Raw genomic sequence first — 22,131 nt, 5'->3', positions numbered from 1 at the left:
TCCTCCATGTTAGGTACTGTCAATTCAATTCAATTCAACAAATTTATTAGGCACCTAGTTAGTGCGGAGGCACTGTCCTAGGTACTGGGAATACCAAGACAAATGAAAATCGGCCCTTGCATAATGACTACAACAATGTAAATGGCAAGAAGAGGAAGATGAACAACCACCTCCAATACAAATTGACCACCAGGTAATTATATTGGCTGAGACTGGTCTGTAAGAAGAGATGAGACAATTCCTCTCTCTCTCTCTCTCTCTCTCTCTCTCTCTCTCTCTCTCTCTCTCTCTCTCTCTCTCTCTCTCTCTCTCTCTCTCTCTCTCTCTCCCCTTTATAGAGGTGGGGTACTATGAATGTGGACTAAGGCATCCATTTACCACCAGATTCAGTTGCCCAGCTGGTTTTGCTGGATTGCTTCCTCCTTTCTTTCTTTTTTTATTCTTTTACAAGGAATGATTCCATGACTGGGGGAGGTAAGGGATCTACTCAGAAATGAAAGTGACGTAAAAACAAAATCTATCACTAAAAAAAATTTTAAGTTGGAAAAAAAAGGAAAGTACAAAAAAGAAAAGAAAAGAAGAGGAAAGAAAAGAAATGAAAATCAGTCTCTTTCGAGGAACCTATTCAACTTGCATTCTACAATTGGTACACAGAGAAATGTATCTGGCAGCCAGGTGGCCCACTGGATACAATGCTGGGCCTGGAGTCAGGAAGACCTGAGTTTAAATCCCACCTCAGACACTTCATTAGCTGTGTGACCTCAGACGAGTCAGAATCTCTGTTTGCTTCAATTTCCTCATCTGTAAAATGGGGGTAATAAAAGCACCTACCTCCCAGGGTTGTTGTGAGGATCAAATGAGGTAATATTGGCAAAGCACGTGCCAAACCTTTAAGCACCGTATAAATGCTAGCTATTATTATTAGTTATTATTACATACAAAATCATTTTGGGAGGTAGAGGATAGTAACAATTGGAGGGTAGGGTTTTAAGGAAAGGCTGTGCCTAGGAGGTGGTACCTGGGCTGAGCTTTGAAGGAAATTAGTGATTTTAAGGGGCAGAAATAAAAATGGAGAACATTCCAGACATGGGGTCTAGCCTGAGCAAAGGAATACTTACTGAGAAGATACAGCAAGCAGAGAAGTGCAAGCATGGCTCCCTGAGCCGGGGTACACCCTCTCCTCTACACATCTACTTAGAGCTTGAAAGAGTGGGCTCAAGCCCAAAGGGGCTGCTATAGCACATTCCTCCCAAATAATGGAACATCCCCCGAAATGCCCCCCCCCCGCAAGATTTAGCGTTGGAAGGTATCTTAGAAATCATCTGCTTCAACATTCTCCCACTGCAAATGAAGAGAGTAAGGCTCAGAGGGGTTAATGTGACTTGTCAAGGTCACAGAGTAAGGGGGAGAAATGAGATTCAAGCTCACGTCCTCACTCTAATTCTTTTTACCACACCCACGGTACTTCTTATTCTGGAACAATGCAAACAACACTGGTTCTGGAGCCACCTGGCCGGAGGTTTGAATTGCTCCTCCAGAGCTGGGCCTGAATCGCCCCTCTGATGCTTACTACCTGGATGGCCTTGGGCCAATCGTCAACCCCCCCTGGCCTTGGTTTCCTCCTCTGTCAGACCAGCTGACCTCTGTGGGCCTTCCAGCATCTGAGTTCGCATCCTATCTTAGGCTATGAGGCATTCTCCCAGGCTCCAAGGTTGTGCCTTGCCGAGCTCTGCAGGGTATTTTTGTATTGCTGTTGGTACGTCTGAGTCATTATGGTTACTTGTTCACATTACTAACTAATAAAGGCATCTATTTAATACTGAGAATGCACTTCTGTGATGAGGACAGGGGCAACTCACCCTCTACCTTAAATGCCCTTGAGTCCCCTTATTAGATAGTTCAGACAGTTAAATGGCGCAGTGGCAAGAGTGCTGGGCCTGGAGTCAGGAAGACTTGAGTTCAAATCCAGCCTTGGACACTTAGTAGCCGTGTGACCCTGGGCAAGTTCCTGTGTGCCTCAGTTTCCTTATCTGTAAGATGGGAATGATAGTAACACCTACCTCCCCCGGGTTGTTGTGAGGATCAAGTGAAATAATAATTGTAAAGTGCTTAGCACATAGTAGGTGCTATATGAATGTTAGCTATTATCATTATTATGGCTACTACCTGCTACCAAAGGTTAATAGAGCAAGGTTACCCACTAATCTAAAGATGTAATTTGAAAACTGTTGCTTTTTCCAAGACCTTCCCAAAACAGTATGAAAAAAGGAAACCAATCAATTAAAAGCCAAGAAAATAAAAGTAACAATAGCTCACTTACATAGTGCCTTAGGTCTTACAAGGCACTTTCCAACAAGGCAGCTACTACAAATATTATTATCTCCATTTACAAATGAGGAAACTAAGGCTGGGAGAGGCTGACCTGCTGAGTCACCCAACTAGCAAACCCTGGAACCAAGAATCAAAGTCTGGTTGGGAGCACACTATGACAGAGAGGATACTGTGTTGACCCTGGGGTCAGGAAGACCTGGGTTCAAATCCCACTTCTAACACTTATTATATATGACTGGGGAAATTCCCTTAACTGCTTTGATCCTCAGTTTTCTCACCTGTAAAATGGTACAGTAACTTCTTCAAAGGGTTATCATGAAGCTAAAATGTAACCTACACAAACTTTAAAGCTACCATATAAATGTCAGCTGATGTCACTGTTGGTGTTGTTAATGTTATTTTGACTCCTGGTTGGTGCCTTCCCCACTATACCATGGTACTTCACAAAGAAAGAACATTGTATTCATCCATATTGTGTATTGTTTATTGACTATCTGTAAAATAAAATCTTTTTGAAGGCAGACACCATGACTTTTGTGTGTTTTGTCTTGCTAGTTTATTGTGTCAATAGAGAGAAATGATATTCAGAGACCTCTGAAAGCCACCAGGATTCCTGCCACTGAACGTCATTGCTGTGATTGATGTAAAGAAGGATAAGAACTTGGCTTCCTGCCCTTTCCTCATTTATGCTAACAGAGTTCAAAGAATGCTGCTATAGTAGGGACCTGGCCAGCACCTAATCCACTTGGTAATGATTTGATCTGGGTCAAATTCCAATCAAATAAACTTCAAGAGGGTAACCCTCTCTCTTCAGTTTGGTGCTGCCATGCCTTTCTACTGGTATGGTGTTCAACCAGATCTAAGACTGGTTGCTGCGGGCTGCTCTAAATGCCTCAGCTAAATTTGGCATGCTGACATTTCACAGCTCCCTGGCCATGCCCAGTCCCTTATCAGCTGGCAGGATTCTGTCATGGATATTTAAATAAACACACCTTACTCCCACACATGCAGCCCAAAACTGGGAGAGAAAAAAATCCCTACCCAAACCTAATACCTGAGTGACCACGGCTGGCCCCAGGGCCAGGACCAAGACCTAGCCACGATATAGGGATTAATACTGAGAATGCATTTCTGTGAGGAGGACAGGGGCAATTCACCCTATGGGATAGGCTACAGGATGGTACCTAAGGAACAGTTGCTCTGCATCCTCCCATCAGTGGAGCAGCGAAGCATGGAGCCAATGACGTGGCCACCCACCACCACCACGCGGATATCCTTTCCGTGAGATTCCTTCACGTATTTCTGGAACAGGTAGGGCACGTCATGACGGACCAGGTGGCAGATGTCTGATAAATGGTGTTTATCTCTTGCGAGGAAAACTGCTTTTCCTTAGAGAAAAATAAAGACACACAAAAAAGATAATGAAGGCAATTATTTGTGGCCTGTGTCCACCTAAGCTTCTCAGGTGCTACTTTACTCCAACCAATGCCCTCATCTAATTTTTCCTCAACCTCATTTTGCTTTGTCCCTACCCTGCCTCTCACTTATCTGACCTGGTTTTCATTAGCATGTTGGTGAACCTTGTCCTCCTAGGCTTTCCTCTGATTTTCATAGAAGTGTAATTCTTCCATTGATTTTTCTATTGCCTTAATAATGATAATAGCTAGCACTTCTATTGTGCCTTATGGTTTGTAAATTGCTTTACATATGTTATCTCAGTTCATCCTCACAACAATCCTACAAGGGAGGTGCTATTATTGTCCCCATTTTACAGATGAGGAAACTGAGGCTTGCCCAGGGTCACACAACCAGGAAGCATCTGAGGCAGAATATGAAGTCAGGTCTTCCATGCTCCAAATTCAGCACTCTATCTACTGCACCATCATACAGGGACTCTTCTCACTAGGGTGGACTAGAAAGCCTTTATATTTTGACAGGCAATTTAGGGAGTTCCTTGGGCCAAACATAATCCATTCCTGATGACCATACTCTCTGGCTTGGCTGGTCCTCCTCAGTCAGGACGAGAGCCTTCCCTGCCTTTCAGAACCCAGGATCACCTCTATACCATAATGAAGATTTGGGGGAAGACTGCAGTGGAAGTAACTGCTTTTGAGCATGAGGAAAACAGCTTGTATGCCAGCAACATTCCATGATGGAAGGAATTAGGACCCAAAGAACTACAGCCCTCTTTCCTTTCAAGGTCCAGGAAATGACTTCTGGATATCTCAACAACCTCTGAAAGAATGAACTTCCAAGGAAATGTTGGAGATATTGCCACTAACTTCTGGAGGAAACCTTGCTTCTTTTTCTTTTAAAAAAATACATTTTAATTACTAACTTTTGTTTTCCCATTGCATATATTTCCCTTTATAGCCTTCCCTTCCCCTCTTCCAGAGACCCATCCTCTATAACAAAAGACTTTTTTAAAGAAAGGAAAAGAATGAGAAGAAATCCCCAGGAAAATTGATTAACATATCAAAAAAATCTGTTATGTGCCATGTTCCACACTCATGGAACTTCCACCTCTGCAAAGGTATCTTCTCATCTCTTCTTTGGGGCCAACTTTTACATATGTTATCTCATTTGCTCAACAACGTGATATGGAAGCCCCCCACAAAAAACCTAATAACATCCTAAAATTGCATTAGGAGAAGCCAAATGTCCAGAGCTAGGGAGGTAATGATTCCTCCAATACTCTGGTCAGACCACATCTGGAGTATTATGTTCTATTTTGGGGCACCGCTGATCTCGGGGAGCGGTCATGATAGTGGAGTACCAAGAGAAGCGCAGGAAGCTCCCCCCAATAAAACTCCTCCAAACAGATCCAGAAAACACACCAGACCAAGTCCTGACTGCAAAATCCGAGAACAAAAATCACAGGGAGTCATTTTTCCCATGCAGGTCACAGGACTGGGAGACAGAAAGTAAGGTCTATGGACATTGGGGATGAGGTCTGGCCAGAAACATGCCATGAAGAGTATCACAATGTCCAGGGCCTGAAAGTGGACCAAGACTGTGCACTGGGGCAAGACAAGGTCCCAGACCCATACTGGGGCATCATGACCTTGTGCAGGGTATGCGAACAGGTGCCAACTGGCAGCTTTGTCACTCATGACCCAGTTTCAGGTCACAGATCCAGGGTGGACTGGGGAGTGGAATCTATACCCAAGGGAGGCATTCCAGGGTATGGAGAAATAGAAGACAATGTGAGGTTTCTCATAACAAAAACAACTGACTTGGGAAATAGATTAAGAAGAAAAAAAATTAAGGACCATTGGACTACTTGAAAACTACGACCAAAAAAAGATCATAGATATTATATTTTAAAGAATCATAAAAGAAAACTGCCCAGACCTCTTCAAAACAAAGAAAAGTGGAACTATAAAGAATCCACTGGTCACTTCCTGAAAAAAAACCCAAAATGAAAATTCCCAGGGATTTCGTCACCAAAATCCAAAGCTTCCAGGCCAAAGAAAAAGTACTGCAAAGCCAGAAAGAAAGAATCCAAGTACCAAGAAGATAAGATCAGGCTCATTGTTGGATAATATATGATTTAGCAGTCACCACTATGAAGAAGTAGAGAGCTTAGAATATAATATTCCAAAAATGGACATTCAATGAAACAGACTTTTCTAGCATTCCTGATGAAAAGAATAGAGCTGAGCAGAAACTCTGAAGCGCAAAAACAGGAGTTAAGAGAAACATAAAAAGGTAAACATGAATGAACTATCATAAGAGACTACATAAAGATAAACTACTTACATTCTAATATGTGTCCCTTCTGAACCCCATTATCATTAGAGGTTACAAATGGAGTCTAATTAAACAGAAGGCTGGAGAATGGTTCTGATATGCCTTGATGATACTAAAAGAAGAATGGAAATGGAAGAAAGAAGAATGCACTGAGTGAGGAGAAGGGAAAGAAAGATTAGTGAAAAATATTTCATATAAATGGGGTACACAGATAGAAATTGACACAAATAAGAAGAAAGGGGTTGGGGAGAGAAGCTGACATTTCAACCTCACTCATCTGAAATGGTCAAATGAGGTAAGAATTCACACAGAGAATTGGATATAGACCTAAATTTCACTCAACAAGGAAATGGGAGGAAAAGAGAAAGGAGAAAGAGGCATTAGAGGGGAGGGATCAGTCCTAAGCAAAAACAACTCTAAGGGAGGTACAAAACTATTTATATCTCTTTTTGAGATGGCAAAGAATTGGAATCTGAGGCAGCACCTACAAGTTGGGGAATAGCTAAACAAGTTATGGTTATAAATATAAATGTGATGGATTACTATTGTGCTGTAAGAAATGATAAAGGGGATGGTTTCAGAGAAACCTGGGGAGACTCATATGAACTGATGGAGAGTGAAGTGAACAGAACCAAGGGAATAATTTATACAATGATAGAAATATTGCAGAGACAAAAAGCTTTGAAAGATTTAGGAATTTTGATAAGCTTAAAGATCAACTACAATGCCAGAAGACTGACAATGAAAACATACTGTAATTCTCTCCTGATGAAAAGGTAAGAGACTCAGAGTACAGAAAAAACAATGAAACACAAAATATACACACACACATACATGTGCATATATACACACTCATATGTACAGAATAGAGAGATGTAAATGTATATATAGAGTATATGCCTATATATATATATATGTATACATGTACACACACACACACACACACACATACATTTATTTCTTTAATTACTCATTCATTTATTTTATCAGCAAAAATGTATCCTTTCTCCTTCCCAATCCATTCTCCCCAACTGAGAATGAAAAGAAAAACAAAACCTTTGCTACAAATACATACAGTCAAGGAAAAACAAACTGTGTTCCTTTTAGACACAGCCAGTGTGAAAATTTGCTTTGCTTGACTATTTGTAGCAAGGGTTTTTTTTTTTCTTTCATTCTCAAATTGGGAGGGTAGATTGGAAGGGAGAGAGGATAAATTTTTGCTGATTAAAAAATAAAATTTAATTTAAAAAAAAGTAGGAATCCTATATTTTTTTGTATTTACTTCCCCAGCACTCTGTCCAATCCCTGGCTCATAGTAGATTCTTGCTGATTCATCGATTTGTGGCAGTAAGCCCCTGGTACTAAAAGACTGGAAGCAGAACTAGGATATAAGTAAACCAGTGGGTGATGGTTGTTTTGGGTGTTCTAGGTATCACCTTTATAAATCCTCTATAGCTAGTGTGGTACCTCTAGACTCAAGGTCCCTCGCAGGAGGGGAAAGGATAGGGTAGTGGTGTCTTCTTAAGAGAGCTATCACAAAAGTGCTACTTTGTCTTGTCTATTCTGAAGCTCTGGAAGCAAGCAGCAGTGAGTCAGGTCAAGCAGAAACCAGAGGAGCCAGCCAGTGACAAGATGACCATACACAGACTTAGGTGCTGGATCAAGTCCCCTTCCCCACAAGGGCCCACCCCCTCCAGATGATCTAGTCTTTGATATCCTGGACTGGATGTCTTCTCTCATAAGGATAGGCTAATCTCTGGGCTGGGCTGACCCCATCAGGCAAATGTTCTTGATACCAAAGAGGAAACCCTTCTTAGAACCAGAACAATAAGAACACGAGCTGGAGCACAGCTCATGCTCCCTGTATCTAGCTCCTGTTTGTTCTCCCAACCCATTCAACCCCAATGGCAAAGGTCTCAACGCTGGACAGAACAGAGTACATACTATTATTCATTCAAGTAACCGCTGCACTAAAGGCTTCACTGTTAGAGAACAACATGGCCTCATGAGCTCAAAGAGCTCACTTGGCCCTGGAACTTTCCTAACTGCTCCCCTGCCTACATGAAGGCTTTACCTCACTTCCCACCCCAGATTTGAAATGCTCTTACCCCCAGTGAGCACTTCTGATTATCCTTGGGTAAACAGGTTCTGCTTAGCTTCTCTCAAATTCATCCCCTCCTCTCTACTCCCACCAGCCTGGTACTGGCCCTCATCAACTCTTCCCTAGACTATTTAAACTGGTATCTCTGGCTTCAGTCTTTCCCTACTTCCCCCACCTACCTCCAATCCAACCTGTATGTGCTGACAGAGTAATCTTCCTAGTAGCTCTCTGACCGTTTCATACCTCTGCTCAAAACCTTCAATAGCTCCCTAATGCCCAAAGGATAAAATACAATCTCACAAGCCAACATCCGAGGTTTTTCTCACACTGGCCTCAACCTCCCTTGCCATACTTATCTTGGCTTGTGAATGATTCTTGTCTTCCTTAATCAGATTATAAAAGTCCTTGAGGACGAGGGCTGTCTTAGTTCATCTTTGTGTCCCTAATGCCTAACACAGGGCCTTATTAAATATAGTAGGTGCTTATTAAAGGATTCTTTCACAACTCTATGAGTTCCCATTTTTCCAGCAAAACTAGTCCTATGAACCGCTAGGTGGTGCCACAGTGCACAGAGAGCTTAGCTTGGAGTCGGGAAGACCTGAGTTCAGATTGACCCCAGACACTCTCTGCCTCCAGAGAAAGAACCAATAATATCTGAATACAGATTGAAGCCTGCTATTTTTCACTTTCTTTCTTTTTCAATTCTTTTTAAAAATTCATCTCCTTGTACAAAATGATGAATATGGAAATGTTTCACACGATTGCACATGCGTAACCTATATCATATTGCTTACCATCTCAGGGAGGGGGTAGGGCAAGGAAGGAGGGAAGGGTAGAATTTGGAACTCAAAACTTTTTTAAAAATGTTAAAAATTGTTTTAACATATAATTGGGGAAAAATAAAATAAAAAAAGATATATTGGTAGGGAATGTGAAAAAATTGGAACACTAATTCACTATTGGTGAAACTTGTGAACTAATTCAGCCATTTTGGAGAGCAATCTCGAATTGTGTCCAAAGAGTTATTAAACTGCCTTTAACCCAGCAATACCACTATTAGGTCTGCTTCCCAAGATGATTAGAGAAATAGGAAAAGAACCTATATGTTCTAAAATATTTATAGCAGCTCTCTTTGTGGTGGCAAAGAACTGGAAACTGCAGAGATACCCACCAACTGGGGAATGGCTAAACAAGTTGTGGTATATGATTGTGATGGAATACTACTGTCCTGTATAAAATGATGAGCTGGTAGAGTTTAGAAAAACATGGAAAGACTTGTATGAAACAATGAAAAGCAAAATGAGTGGAACCAACAGAGTGTTGTATACAATAACAGCAGTGTTGTTTTAAGAACAGCTTTGAGCAACTAAGTCATTTTGAGTATTATTAATACTCAAATTAACTACAAAGGACCATGAAGGAAGATGTTATCTGCCTCCAGAGAAAGAACTGATAAATAGAAGTATACGTAGTATGGTCTTAAATATATATATATGTATTTGTGTCTAATGGTAGCCATCTCTAGGGTGGGGGTGGGTGGGAGGGAAAAAACACAAAAAGTACACAGCAGAAAATAAAAGAAAATGTAGAAGGAAGCACAGAAAGTAGAGTAGCTTTGAAAATGATGAGTAGGACTTGTTACATAGTTTTTCAAACAAACAGTGTGAAATGTAAATTTCACATGGTGTTACAGTGAATCCTTTTAGGTTGTGTTGTATACATGGAAATTCCTTTTCTTGTATTTTTAAAAAAGTATTTAAGTTCAAAATGAATTTTAAAAAATTTAAAAAATATATTGGGGACAAGAGGAGAATCAGAGAAGAAGTGGAGTTTCTGCTAGGGGCAGATGGGCCAATGATGATAAAGAAAAAGTAGAGCTGCCCTGAAGCTTATTTTGCGTCTATTGTTTTGGCCAGGAAGAATGATCTCTGGACTGAAAAGGAAAAAAAGCAAAAATGGCTAACAGGGAAATGATGCACAGAAAGCATGGGGACAGTAAGAGAGTACCTAGCTGCCCTTGGTAAGTTCAAGTCGCCAGATGAACTACAATCTATGGGTGCTGGGTATGACTGCTGAGTCACTATCAGTGATCTTCTGAACATCAATAAGGTATTGCAGGATTGGAGATGGATCCAAGTTGGCCCAGTTTTCAAAAAATGAAAGAGAATAGAAAACTATAGGCCAGTGAGCTTGACTGTGATTCCGGGCAAAAATCCAGAGTGTATTAATAAAGGGATGGTTGGTGAACATTTAGGAAATGAAATGGGGATTGAAGAGTTTAGCAAGATGACATCATGCCAGACAAACCTTATGTCCTCTCTTGACATGATCAAGGTAGAACTAGGTAAGGCCGTGGGTGTAGTTTATTTGTGTTTTAGCAAAGCATTTGATAAAGTCTCTCATGATAAAGTCTTTCCTGTGAAACAGAGGAACAACTGTGGGCTAGATGACAGTAAAACTGAAGGATTTAGAAATGGGTAAATGGGCCAAAACCAAAAAGTGATCATCAATGGTTCAATTTGGAAAGAGGTCTCCCTTGGTAGCTATGCCTGACCCTGTGCTGTTTAATAGATTTATCAGTGACTTAGATAAAGGCCCTCCATGGCATGCTTATCAAATCTGCCCAAAGTTGGGAGGGATAGCAAACACGATGGAGACAGTCATGATTCAAAAAAGATCTTTGCAGGTTAGGATGCTGATCTGAACTGAATAAGATAAATTTAGTAGGAATAAGAATAAAGTCTTGAATTGGGGTTCAAAAATAATAACTTCTTAAGTAAAAGACTGGGGAGGTAGGCTAGACTGCAGTTTATCTGAAAAATATCTAGGGGCTTTAATGGATTGCAAGCTCAACATGAGTCAGCAGTGTGACATGGCAGCCTTGAGCCAAAATAAGAGAGACGGCTTTCAGAAATAAAGAGGTGGCAGTTCTGCCGTACTCTGCTCTGGGCAGACATACAGAATACTGTGTTTAGCTGTTGGCGCCACATGATGCAAGGACACCAACACACTGGAGAGCATCCAGAGAAAAGCAGCCAGGCTCGTGAAGGGCCGGAGTCCGTGCCACATGAGGACAGGTTACAGGAACCGAGGACGTTCAGCCTGGGGCAGAGACAACGCAGGAGGAACATGAGGGCAATCCCCAAGTATCTGAAGAGATGACATCTGAAACAGGGATTCGATTTGTTCTGTCGGCTCCAGAAGGCAGAGCTTGGAGCAGCTGGTAGAAAAGGCTGAGAGAGGCAGGCTGAAGCAGGAAAGAAGGAAAAGCTTTCTGGCAATGACAGCCATCCCCAAATGCAATCAATGCACAACCTCAGGCAGTAGCAGCTTCCTCCTCCGTGAAGGAATGCTGCAGAGGGAGTTCTTCTCCAGGAATGGGCTGGATTAAATAACCACAGTCTGTCTTCCTCCTTGCACCTTTCAACTCTGAGATTCAGTGATCCTGTGACAATTGAGTTGTCTCCCTAACACCAAGGACAGGGTCCCACATACAACAGGCACTCAGTAAACATATATCACCTAGGGGGCCCAGTGGATAACATTGAGCCTGGAGTTAGGAAGAGTCATTTTTGTGAGTTCAAATCTGGCCTCAGTCACTTAATAGCTCTGTGACCCTGGGCAAGTCACTTAACTGCATTTGCCTCAGCTTCCTCATCTGTAAAATGAGCTGGAGAAGGAAATGGAAAACTACTCCAGTATCTTTGCCAAGAAAATCCCAAATGGTGTCACAAAGAGTTGGACACGACTGAAAAGATTTAACAACAACAAGACATCTATTGGTATGATTAACTAGGATCATAGACATCAAAAGCGGCCTCAGAGACCATCTACTTCAACTCCTTTATTTTATGGATGAGGAAGCTGATGGGCCAGAGAGGTTAAGTAATTCATCCCAGGTTGCACTACTTCATTATGCATTTGACCACGAAGTGCCTGAGTTTTGGTCTCCTGGTGTTTCAGGAATGCCGACATTGGCTTCTCAGCCAGCCTTTAAACTCTTCCACAGTGGGAACCATATGCTCAGTCTTTTCCATTCCCCATAAGACTGCACAGATATTTATTAAGTGTTCATTACAGAAGGAAAAAAAAACTCAATCAATGAGCATTTACTAAGCACTTCAAATGGGCTGGGTGTGAGTGCTGAATGCTTCTCCCCCTAATTCCCAAGCACGCTGGTGAATTTCCTCGGGGTACCACACATTAAGGAGCACTGACCTCGATGTCCTCGAGTACTCTTCACCACCACAGGGTACCCCAGAGGCTCAGCTTCATCAATCATCTTGGCAAAGTCTTCATGACCACCTGCCAAGAAAGAAGAAAAAAGAAGCATGACAGCTAGTGGGAAAGGAAAAGGCAGCGTGCTTCTAGAGGTCAGCCTTCTCTAGGACAGTAATGCTCCTCCCATCAGTGTCTACACCATCAATTTCTATGAGCTAGCGAATAAGTGTTCTAGGTCACCTGTGAATGGCTACCAGGATGATGTTTCTTAAGCAGCTATCACCACAGGGTAGCTGACTTAGGCAGGTTGGGCTTTCCAGGTGAAGTCCTGACCCTTCTGCATTCGAGGCCCTCCACCAACCAGCCCCACTTAACCATCCACCCTCTTCCTTCACCATTCCTCAGGGCAGCCCTTCCTTTACAACCAAACCAGTCATCTCGCCATTTCCCCAATTCTATCGTACCTATGTTCCCAACCTCATACCTTATTCTTTCCCACCTCTGTACATGAGGTTTCCATGGCCTTCTGTTGGGTCCCAGAGAGAAAGCAGATGGTCTGAGCACTCAGGGAAACAGGGAGGAGACATTGCTGATAATTAAGGATTGTTGCCTACTTGTTGGAGATTTGCCTTTCCAGCCCTAACTTGCTCTTGCCTCAGAACTCCCCTTGTCCATCTGCATGAATTCTGACATCCTGGTTCTAATCTTGGTTTGGTAGCTCCCTTGTGATCTCCCTCGTTCCTAACCACAAATACCCTTTGCTACAGCTACTTTTCTTCAGACCACGATCTCCGAGTTTGTGACCCTACGCTGATGTCAGTCAATCAATAAACATTTATTATGCACCTGTGGCTAGAAGAAACTATAGCATACACAGAAACACACCTTGGTAAACCAACTCAGCAGACAGGCCAAACCAGGTTGAGGGTAACTGACAGGCCTCAAACCCATCAGTAATTAAGGGGGTGTCTACACCAAGCATGTGCAAACTTCCCCAGTGGAACAGGCAGATGAGAACAATTTGTTCCAATGGCCATGAAGGGGATTGAAGCAAATACCATGAGGCACTGAGAGCTTAGTCAGACACTAAAGCCTTCAAGGTCACCCTGAGCCATCACCAGTCATCCTGACTTTTGTCTTGCCACTGGATTTCAATGACTCTGAAGACAGAGTGAGGGGGACAACTTTGTGCAGCTCTGACTCACGTATCCAATTCACTCACAAGTCAAGACCTCACTTGTGATGTCATTGGTCCTCTTTGGAACAAGAGATAAACAACATAAACACCTACTAAGTGCCAGGCACTAGGTTAAGCCCTGGAGATACAAATACAAAAAAAAGTACAGTCCCTGCCCTCAAGACGTTTATAGTCTAACAAAGGAAGACAACATACAAAAGGTATATCTCGACCCTGACCCTAGAATACTTACTTGGTTTAAAGACAATACCCTGACTCCAACCTTGCACCAGTGGCTCAGTGGAAAGGGCTCTTGCTTCTACTTCTAGAGGGACAGTGGGGTAGAATGCCAAGAGTCCTGGACTAGAAGTGGGGAAGCCAAGCTCCAGCTCTGTCACTGTATGACCTGAGGCAAACCATTTCATTTTTCTTAGCCTCAGTTTACTCACCTGTAAAATAATAACCTTTAAGGACCTTCATGGCAATAACATTCCATGACTCTACTCGGCAAGTGTATGAACCCACTGTCTTATTGACATGGCTGAATCAGGAAGGGGTGCTGTGGGTGCACATAACCAGAGCAGGGCAAAGGGAAGAGAATGCATTCAGTCACCAAAGCTCTGGAGAGACAGGTTGAACCAACCAACTGCCCAGCATTTAGTGCAGAATAGAGAAAGAATGGCTGGCATAGAATCAAAAGACCTGGATGCAATTCCATTTTACTACCTGGGTGACTTTGGGCAAGGAATTTAACATCTCTGTACCTCAGTTTCCTCATCTATAAAACAAAGGGGTTGGACTGCATGGCCTTTAAGCTTTGGCTCTAAATCTATGATCCTATGTATCTTACCTTCTGATTAGACATTGACCTTCTGGCCCAAATCTCTATTCCTGTATTTGACTCCTTCCCTCTCTAACCTGCCCCCCACACAATGTTCTGGCATTTTGAAAAACCCTTGGTACCAACCTGGCCTTTACCAAGGTTTACCAACCTTGCTTTATGCTTGCTTGGCTCCTGGTTTGGACCTCACTCATATCACTAAGAGCAGATTGCCCCATACCTCCCCTCCCACCATCAGTCGCCTCATCCCTGACATATGTTGGCCTCTCCTTAAACAAAATGCCATTTAAAAAAAAAAAGACACAAAGGAGCAAGGAAATGACCAAAAATTAGATAAGATAAAATAAAGGAGGCTCCAAGGTTTCTTTCACTCTAGCGAGAACTAAGAAATGCAGCTAAGAGAAGACAATACAGGCAGGATGTGGGCAGGGCCCAGAAGATTCCTCTGGGAGGCATCTATCCACCAGAGCAGCAGCAGTACTGGGCCCCCTCCTCCCTTTGCTCCTCCCTCCACTGCCTCTACAATTCTGCTGGGGCGGCTGAAGCCAGGCTATTTAAGGAAGGTGAAATTAGGAAGGAAGCCAGGGGAACAGGATTTTAAAAAAATTTTTTTTTAGCTAGTTAGAATAGTTAGTGTATTATTGATGTTTTTGGTCTTTTACAACACTGTCCTATTCCATCCCCACTAATTACACTTCACCCCACCCACTCCAACCCAAAGAGTCTTCTTTTATAACAAGGAAAAACAGTTAAGGAGAATAAATCCACAGCGGCTGACATCATTATGCCACAATCCCCACCCAGACAGGGATGGAATCCAACAGTTCCTGAGCTGGAAGGATCTCCGAGGCCGTCCAGTCCGACCCCCTCTCCACCATGAGAGGACTGAATTTTGGGATCAGTTCTCTGCAACCGAGACCAAACTTTGTCTGTAACCTGCATGATGACCTCTCGAGTTGTCTCATTTACATTGTAGTTATCACATCACGGGGCAGCGAGGTGGCACAGTTAGCAGGGCGCTGGGTTTGGAATCAGGAAGGCACATCTTCATGAGTTCAAATCTGCCCTCTGACACTTAACTTACTCACTGTGTTACCCTCTTGGCCTCAATTTCCTCATCTTTAAAATGAGCCTGAGAAAGAAATGGCGAGCCGCTCCAGTATCTTTGCCAAGAAAACCCCAAACGGGGTCACAGAGAGTTGGACATGACTGAACAACAAGTTATTGTATAGGTGCTCCTCCTGACTTTGCCTTTTTTCATTCTGCATCAATGCTCCCTGTGTTTTTCTAAATTCTGCATGTTATTTCTCATGGCACAGCATCTGATCCATTTGGGTATCACAGTTTATTCAACCAACTCAATGGAGAGGTACCCACTTTGTTTCCCAGCTTTTTCTTACTGCTATGAATATTTTAGCATATAAGGCACCATTCTTTTTTTTTTTTTCACATACAGCTTGGGTTTTATTTGTATATTAAATTTTACACAGTAGTATCAACAGATAAGTCACCATTGCTGCTGTCATTTACTTCCTTGGGGGCACATGTATAGTATCAATCACTGAGTCAAAGGGCTTTGAGTTAAGCGACCTTTTTTTATTATAATTCCAAATTTTTTTCCATAACAGTTGGACCTATTGGCAGCTCTATCAATAGTATATAAATGTGCCTTGCTTTGACAGTCTCTCCAACATTGGCTAATTCTGTCTTTTATCATATTTATCATGTTATGGATATAAGATGAAAGTTATCTAATTCTATTCTGTGTCTTTCACTGGCAGTACCCCATGAATGGAATGCTTTCCCTCTTAACCTGTCAATCAGTCAGTCAATAATTATTTATTAAGCACCTACAATGTGCCAGACACACTGTGACGAGTTGGGGATACAAATATGAAGAAAAGAAAGACCATCTCTACCCTCAAGGAGCCTATAATCTAATGGGAGAAGACAGCACACAAAAAGGGGGGTGGGTGGAATTACAGGTTGGAAGGGGTGGGGAAAGGCATGAAGGAAAAGTCTAGAGAAGTGTGACTGAGTGGGAGGAGTGAAGAAGCTGCCTCGCTTCCTTGGTTTTAATTCTCAGCCTCTCTTGGTCTCCCCCTCTTCTCATCCTCCCCATGCTACTGCCTTCCCCATAAGATTACTTCCCACTTCCCATTTAAACTGTGATTAGTGTTTTCTAATAGAGTTTGAAACAGGTAATGCCAAGCTGCTTTTCATTCCCACATTTTTTAATTGTTTCTTTTTAAATTCTCAACTTTCCCCACCTCCAAATGAATTCTGTTATTCTTTCCTCAACTTCTGAACTAGTGAATCTTTTTGAAAGAACCAGCCATAATATCCTCCATGTTACAACCAGTCTTGTATAAGGGTAGAGCAAAGAAGGGGGTCAAGTCATCCCCAGCCACACTGCAGATGTGGCCAGGCACAATCATTCTGTAGGCAACTTAGGTGCTCTCCCTCTGGAAAGAGCAGGAAAGTTGTGCTGGCTACGTCCCTGAGGTGTCTGTCTGTGTATGGATGTCTGAGGCTACGGTGTCTATAGCCAGAGGGAAGGTCTGTAATCAAAAGACATGTCCAGGATCAAGGAGTCCCTAACAATACTCTCTGAGCCACACTCTAGCCCTAGGGGCCTGCCAATGCCATCAATGGCTAGACCTGCCCATCAGTGGTCTACAATACTTGACAGTCAGACATCAATTAATTCCATCATACAATCAATAAATCTGACTGCACACTTAGTGCCTGGCAATTCACTTTGTCTTTAGGATGACCCAGGAGACACAGGAGGCGGAACAGAAAGAGAGGGTGAGTTTAGAATTTTTCAGGGTACTACATGCAACTGGGAAATAAGAAATACACGAAATGGGGTACAGAAATCTATCCTGCCCTACAGGAAAATAGAAGAGGAAGAGGATAAGAGAAGAGGAGGAAAGATAGAAGGGAGGACAGAATAGGGGAAGGGTTGTTCGGAATGCATGCCATTTTGGTGTGGGAAGAGGGGCAAGATGGGATGAAAATTTGGAACTCAAAATCTTGTGGAAGTAAATGTTGAAAACTAAAAATAAATAAATTTATTAAAATAAAAAAAATTTTTTTAAAATAATTTTTCAGGGTTCTCAAAGACATTTTCTAACCAGAACTGTGGCTTACATCAAGGGGGGTGAGCACGGGGCAAGCAGGACATTGCAGGTCTCTTAATTACCAATTATGCCAACCTTGGGAGCTAAGAGATCAAGAATGGAAGGAAAGAAGGGTATTCTAGCAGCCATTAAAAGTTGGATCCTAGCCAACAGGCCCTGGCAGACAAGCTGCCAGTTTCTGCCATGGGTGGTAGGAAGACCTGAAAACAAAGAAAGGTTCTAAGGGGAGAGTAAGGGGACCTGAACTAAGATTTGGAGCCTAAGACTGTGGAGGTTGGAAGAAAGAAGGATTGACATAGAAAAGGAAAAAGCTGGAGCTGGATAGACGTTGTATGTTCTTCCCACAAAGGACAGGCCTAGGCCTGAAGGGAGGGACCTTACTTTCCCTATCTGCTAGTACTGACATTTTCTTACATGTAATAGGAGAGGAGGGAGGGAAGGAGGAATCAAAAAAAGGCTGATGAGGGGAAGGACCTATATGTACAAAAAATATTTACAGCAGCTCTTTTTCTAGTAGCAAAAAAATTGAAAACTGAGGGGATGCCTATCAATTGAGGAATGGCTGAAAAAGATGTGGTATATGATTGCGATAGAATACTACTGTGCTATAAGAAATGACGATCAGGATGCTTTCAAAGAAACCTGGAAAGACTTGCATAAACTGATGCAGAGTGAAGTGAACAGAACTAGGAGAACATTGTATACAGTAATGGCAATATTGTACAATGATCAACTGTGAAAGACTTAGCTATTCTCAGCAATACAATGATGTAAGACAATTTCCAAGAACTCAAGATGAAAAATCCTATCCACCTCCAGAGAAAGAACTGATGGAGTCTGAAAGCTGATCAAAGCATATTTTTTCTTGATTTTTTTTGTCTGTGTTTTCTTTTACAACATGACTAACATGGAAATGTTTTACATGACTGCACATGCATAACCTATATTAAATTGCGTGCCTTCTCCAAGAGGGGGAGGGGAAGAAGGGACAGAATTTGGAACTCAACATTTAAAAAAACTAATGTTAATAAATTTTACGTGTAATTGGAATATATATTGACTATATATATATATATATGTATATATATATATATAGTCAACAAATAAGCACAATAAGATTTTGCAAAAAAAGGAGGAGGAGGAAGAGAAGAAGAGAAGGAAGAAGAAGAGGAAGAGGAGGCCAAGGTAGCCACATCCTGAATAGAACAACAGTGACATTACAACAGTGAGTCTTCTAAGAGTTCAGATTTGGAATTTGGCAGGAAGTTGCCTGAGGCCTGTCAAACCAAACGATTATTATCCATTCCAGCAACTATTTAGGAGCAAATAATTCAGCTGAGAGAAGTCTCTAAGTGTTGTGGAGAGACACAGTTTGGGTACTTAAATTCAAACTCTCCCCCTCCCATTGTTGAAGGAAGGAACTGGGTTAGCCATTCAACTCTGTTTTTGGGATATATAGTTTCTCTCCAGCACCCAATACAGTGCATAACACCCTTTAACTCAGAGATAGCAAACATCATAGTCCTATACCCCAGAGATGAAGGAAAAATGAAAAGGTTCTATTTATACAAAAATATTTATAATAGCTCTTTTGGTTACGGCAAAGAAATGAAAACTAAGAATGGTTGAACAAATCATGATAAATAAATATCATGAAATACTATCGTACAGCAAGAAACTATGAGGCTCTTTTAGAGAGACAGCAGAAGATCTGTATGAACTGATGCAGAACGAAGTAAGCAGAACCAGAAGAGCAATTTATACTATAACATCAACAATGTAAAAACAGTTTTGAAAGACTTGATTCAGATCAATGCAATGATCAACCATGATTCCAGAGGACTGATGATGAGGAATGTTGCCCACGTCCTGACCTAGATAGAGGTGACAGACTAATATGTAGAATAAGACATGCATTATTGAATGTGGTCAATATGGGAATTTGTTTTGCTTGACTAGGGCAGCTAGGTGGCACAGTGGATAGAGTTTCAGGCCTAGAGTCAGAAAGACTCATCTTCCTGAGACATTTATTAGCTGGACAAAGTCTATTTAACCCTGTTTGTTTCAGTTTCCTCATCTGGAGAAGGAAACAGCAAACCAGCCAAGAAAACCCCCAAAAGGGGTCATGGAGAGTTAGAAATGACCGAACAATTACATTGATTAGCTTGACTGTGCTTATCTGTTACAAGGGTTTTGTTTTCCTTGTTTTCCAGTTGACAAAAGGGAGAAAAAGATTAAATGCTTAACGATTGAAAAAAATCTTTTTTAAAGCAGCAGCATTAAGGAAAAAGAAAAAAAAAAGACTTCTGGGTCCAGGTGATGCCTCCATCTGTGCTGATGAATGAAAGAAGAGATTTTAGAAGAGAAAGTAGGCTGTGAACAGATGGATAAGAAGTTGGTGCTGAGAACAGGAGCTGGCTTTCTGTATCATGGCTTAAGATATAGGAATTAAAGGGCTCTTGGCCAGAGATTGAAAACATTGAAAAGGACCAGGAAGAATGCAGTTGCCTGGAGACTGGCTGATCTGGTTAAAATGTTTTAAAACTGAAAACAGAGGGAAAGGAAAAAAAGTACTGAGACAACAGCTATTAAAACAGATATAATGGGGAATAACACAGGTAGGGTAAAGAATCTCAATGCTTTGAGGGATAGCCCAACCCATACCTGAACAACAGGAACCCCTTCTACATCCCTGACAAGGGGTCATCCACCCTTCACCTAAAGATCTCCAGAGACAAGGCATTCATTACTGAGATAATATTTATAAAGCACTTCTCACAGTGTCAGGCACATAATAGGTGATTCCTAAGTATTTCTCCCCTTCCTTTCCCTTTCTCTACCTCCAGAGGCAGCCTATTTCACTTATGGATAGCTCTAATAGTCAGTATATTTCACCTTAGGTTGACCTGAAATCTGTCTCATTAACTTCCATTGCTAATCTTAGTTCTGTTCTTTGAAGTAAAGCAAAGCAAGTCTAAACTCTCTTCCATGGGCTAGCCCTTCAAAAATCTGAAAACAACAGTCATCTCCCCACCTCCCAAGTTTGTCTTCTTTTGGATAACATTCTTGGTTCTTCCAATTAGTCATATGGCATGATTTCTAGTTGCTTCATCTTCTCTAGCTTGTAAAGCATTTCCTAAACTGTAGTGCTTAGAAGTGACTAGTCCACAGGTGATCTGACCAGGGCAGAACACAAAAGCACCATCATCCCCCTCACACCTCCTTGTTCTGGGCTCCATACTTTCTTTACTGGGACCTAAGGATGTTTTAGCTTGTTTAGCCTGGAGATGCTGCAAGGTTCTGAGGTTGGTGCACACCACTGTGGGGGTGCTGGGACCCTGCAAGTGGTGGCCCAGAGCTTCAAATGCAGCCTTGATACCCAGTCATTCCTTCTCCTAGATCAGTCAAAGAGAGCAAGGCTCATGTACTTTGGAGGGGATGGAATGTCTCCCTTCAACAAACAAACAAATAAGCGTATATGTGTGTATGTATATATATATATATATATATATATATGTTTATGTATTATAAGTGTGTATGTACACACGTATATACAGCTCTAATTTTGGGAAGTATGTCCTGCCATCAAGCTTAAATGTATATATGTGCATGTGTATACATGTATATGTATAGATGTGTATATGTATGTATTGTGTATGCACACACACATGCATGTATCCGGCCTTAACTACAAAGGCTTGAAGGAGACTGGGCACAGAGGGGCCTCTTATTTGCCAAAGACATTTCCATCTTGGGTGTCCTACAGGGTATTTTCAGGTATGAGAATGGCTGACACTGCTGAGGACCTGGGGATAAAGTGCTGGTAGCCATCCCAGAACCCCCAGGAAGCAAAGGCGCCTCCCCACCTTGCACAGCCCTCTCTGCATTTCCTACCGGGTTATTAGGTGTCCCTGCAGTGCCATTTCTTCCTGCTCAAGCCAGCATTTTTCAGCTTGAATCCCCACCCCCTAGGCTCCATCTTTTATAATCCCCCAGTGAACGTCAGCTCCTCAAAGCCAAAGGTTATTTCATTTTTGTTCCTATGTTCATCACCTAGCATGATATCTTGCACATAGCAAGTGCTTAAAACTATCTGTTAAAAATAATTGAAACTGAGGGGCAGCTAGGTGATACAGTGGATAGAGCTCTGGCCTTGCAGTCAAGAGAACCTGAGTTCAAATCCAGTCTCAGACACATGATACTTACTAGATGTGTGACCCTGGGCAAGTCACAACCCCAACTGCCTCACCAAAAAGCAAAAAATAATAATAATAATAATAATAATAATTGAAACTGAATGAATGCTGTGACCATATTAGCTCCAAAGAAAAGATCTAGGAAGGCACCTTCCTTCCTTTCTTACAGAGCTGGGCACTGTGGGAATGGAATATTGCTTATGTTGGTATAGTTGGTTGATGCAGGGGTCAGTTTTGCTGCACTGGTTTTTTTCCTCTTTTTTATTCTGTTCACTGGGAGGGGATGGAGAAAAGAGAGATATGCATTGGAAAATGTAGATAATACAAAAACATGAGATGTCATTGAAAATTAAAACAAAAAAACC

At 41.9% G+C, this 22,131-nt stretch overlaps 1 protein-coding gene across 1 annotated transcript in view; it reads right to left on the bottom strand.

The window, feature by feature from the left end:
- RIMKLA (ribosomal modification protein rimK like family member A) overlaps positions 1–22,131 on the bottom strand; it is a 64,044-nt gene that overhangs the window by 13,510 nt on the left and 28,403 nt on the right. Inside the window, exons 3-4 of the mRNA XM_020983433.2 lie at positions 12,404–12,490; positions 3,516–3,719 (exon numbers count right to left, since the gene is read on the bottom strand). Coding sequence (XP_020839092.1) covers positions 3,516–3,719; positions 12,404–12,490 — 291 coding nt within the window. The remainder of the gene's footprint in view (positions 1–3,515; positions 3,720–12,403; positions 12,491–22,131) is intronic.

The sequence above is a fragment of the Phascolarctos cinereus genome, unplaced genomic scaffold (genome assembly GCF_003287225.1).
Source record: "Phascolarctos cinereus isolate Bilbo 61053 unplaced genomic scaffold, phaCin_HiC Scaffold_726;HRSCAF=1367, whole genome shotgun sequence".
In the NCBI taxonomy this organism is placed as follows: domain Eukaryota; kingdom Metazoa; phylum Chordata; class Mammalia; order Diprotodontia; family Phascolarctidae; genus Phascolarctos; species Phascolarctos cinereus.
This window is presented reverse-complemented; position numbering and strand designations above follow the sequence as displayed.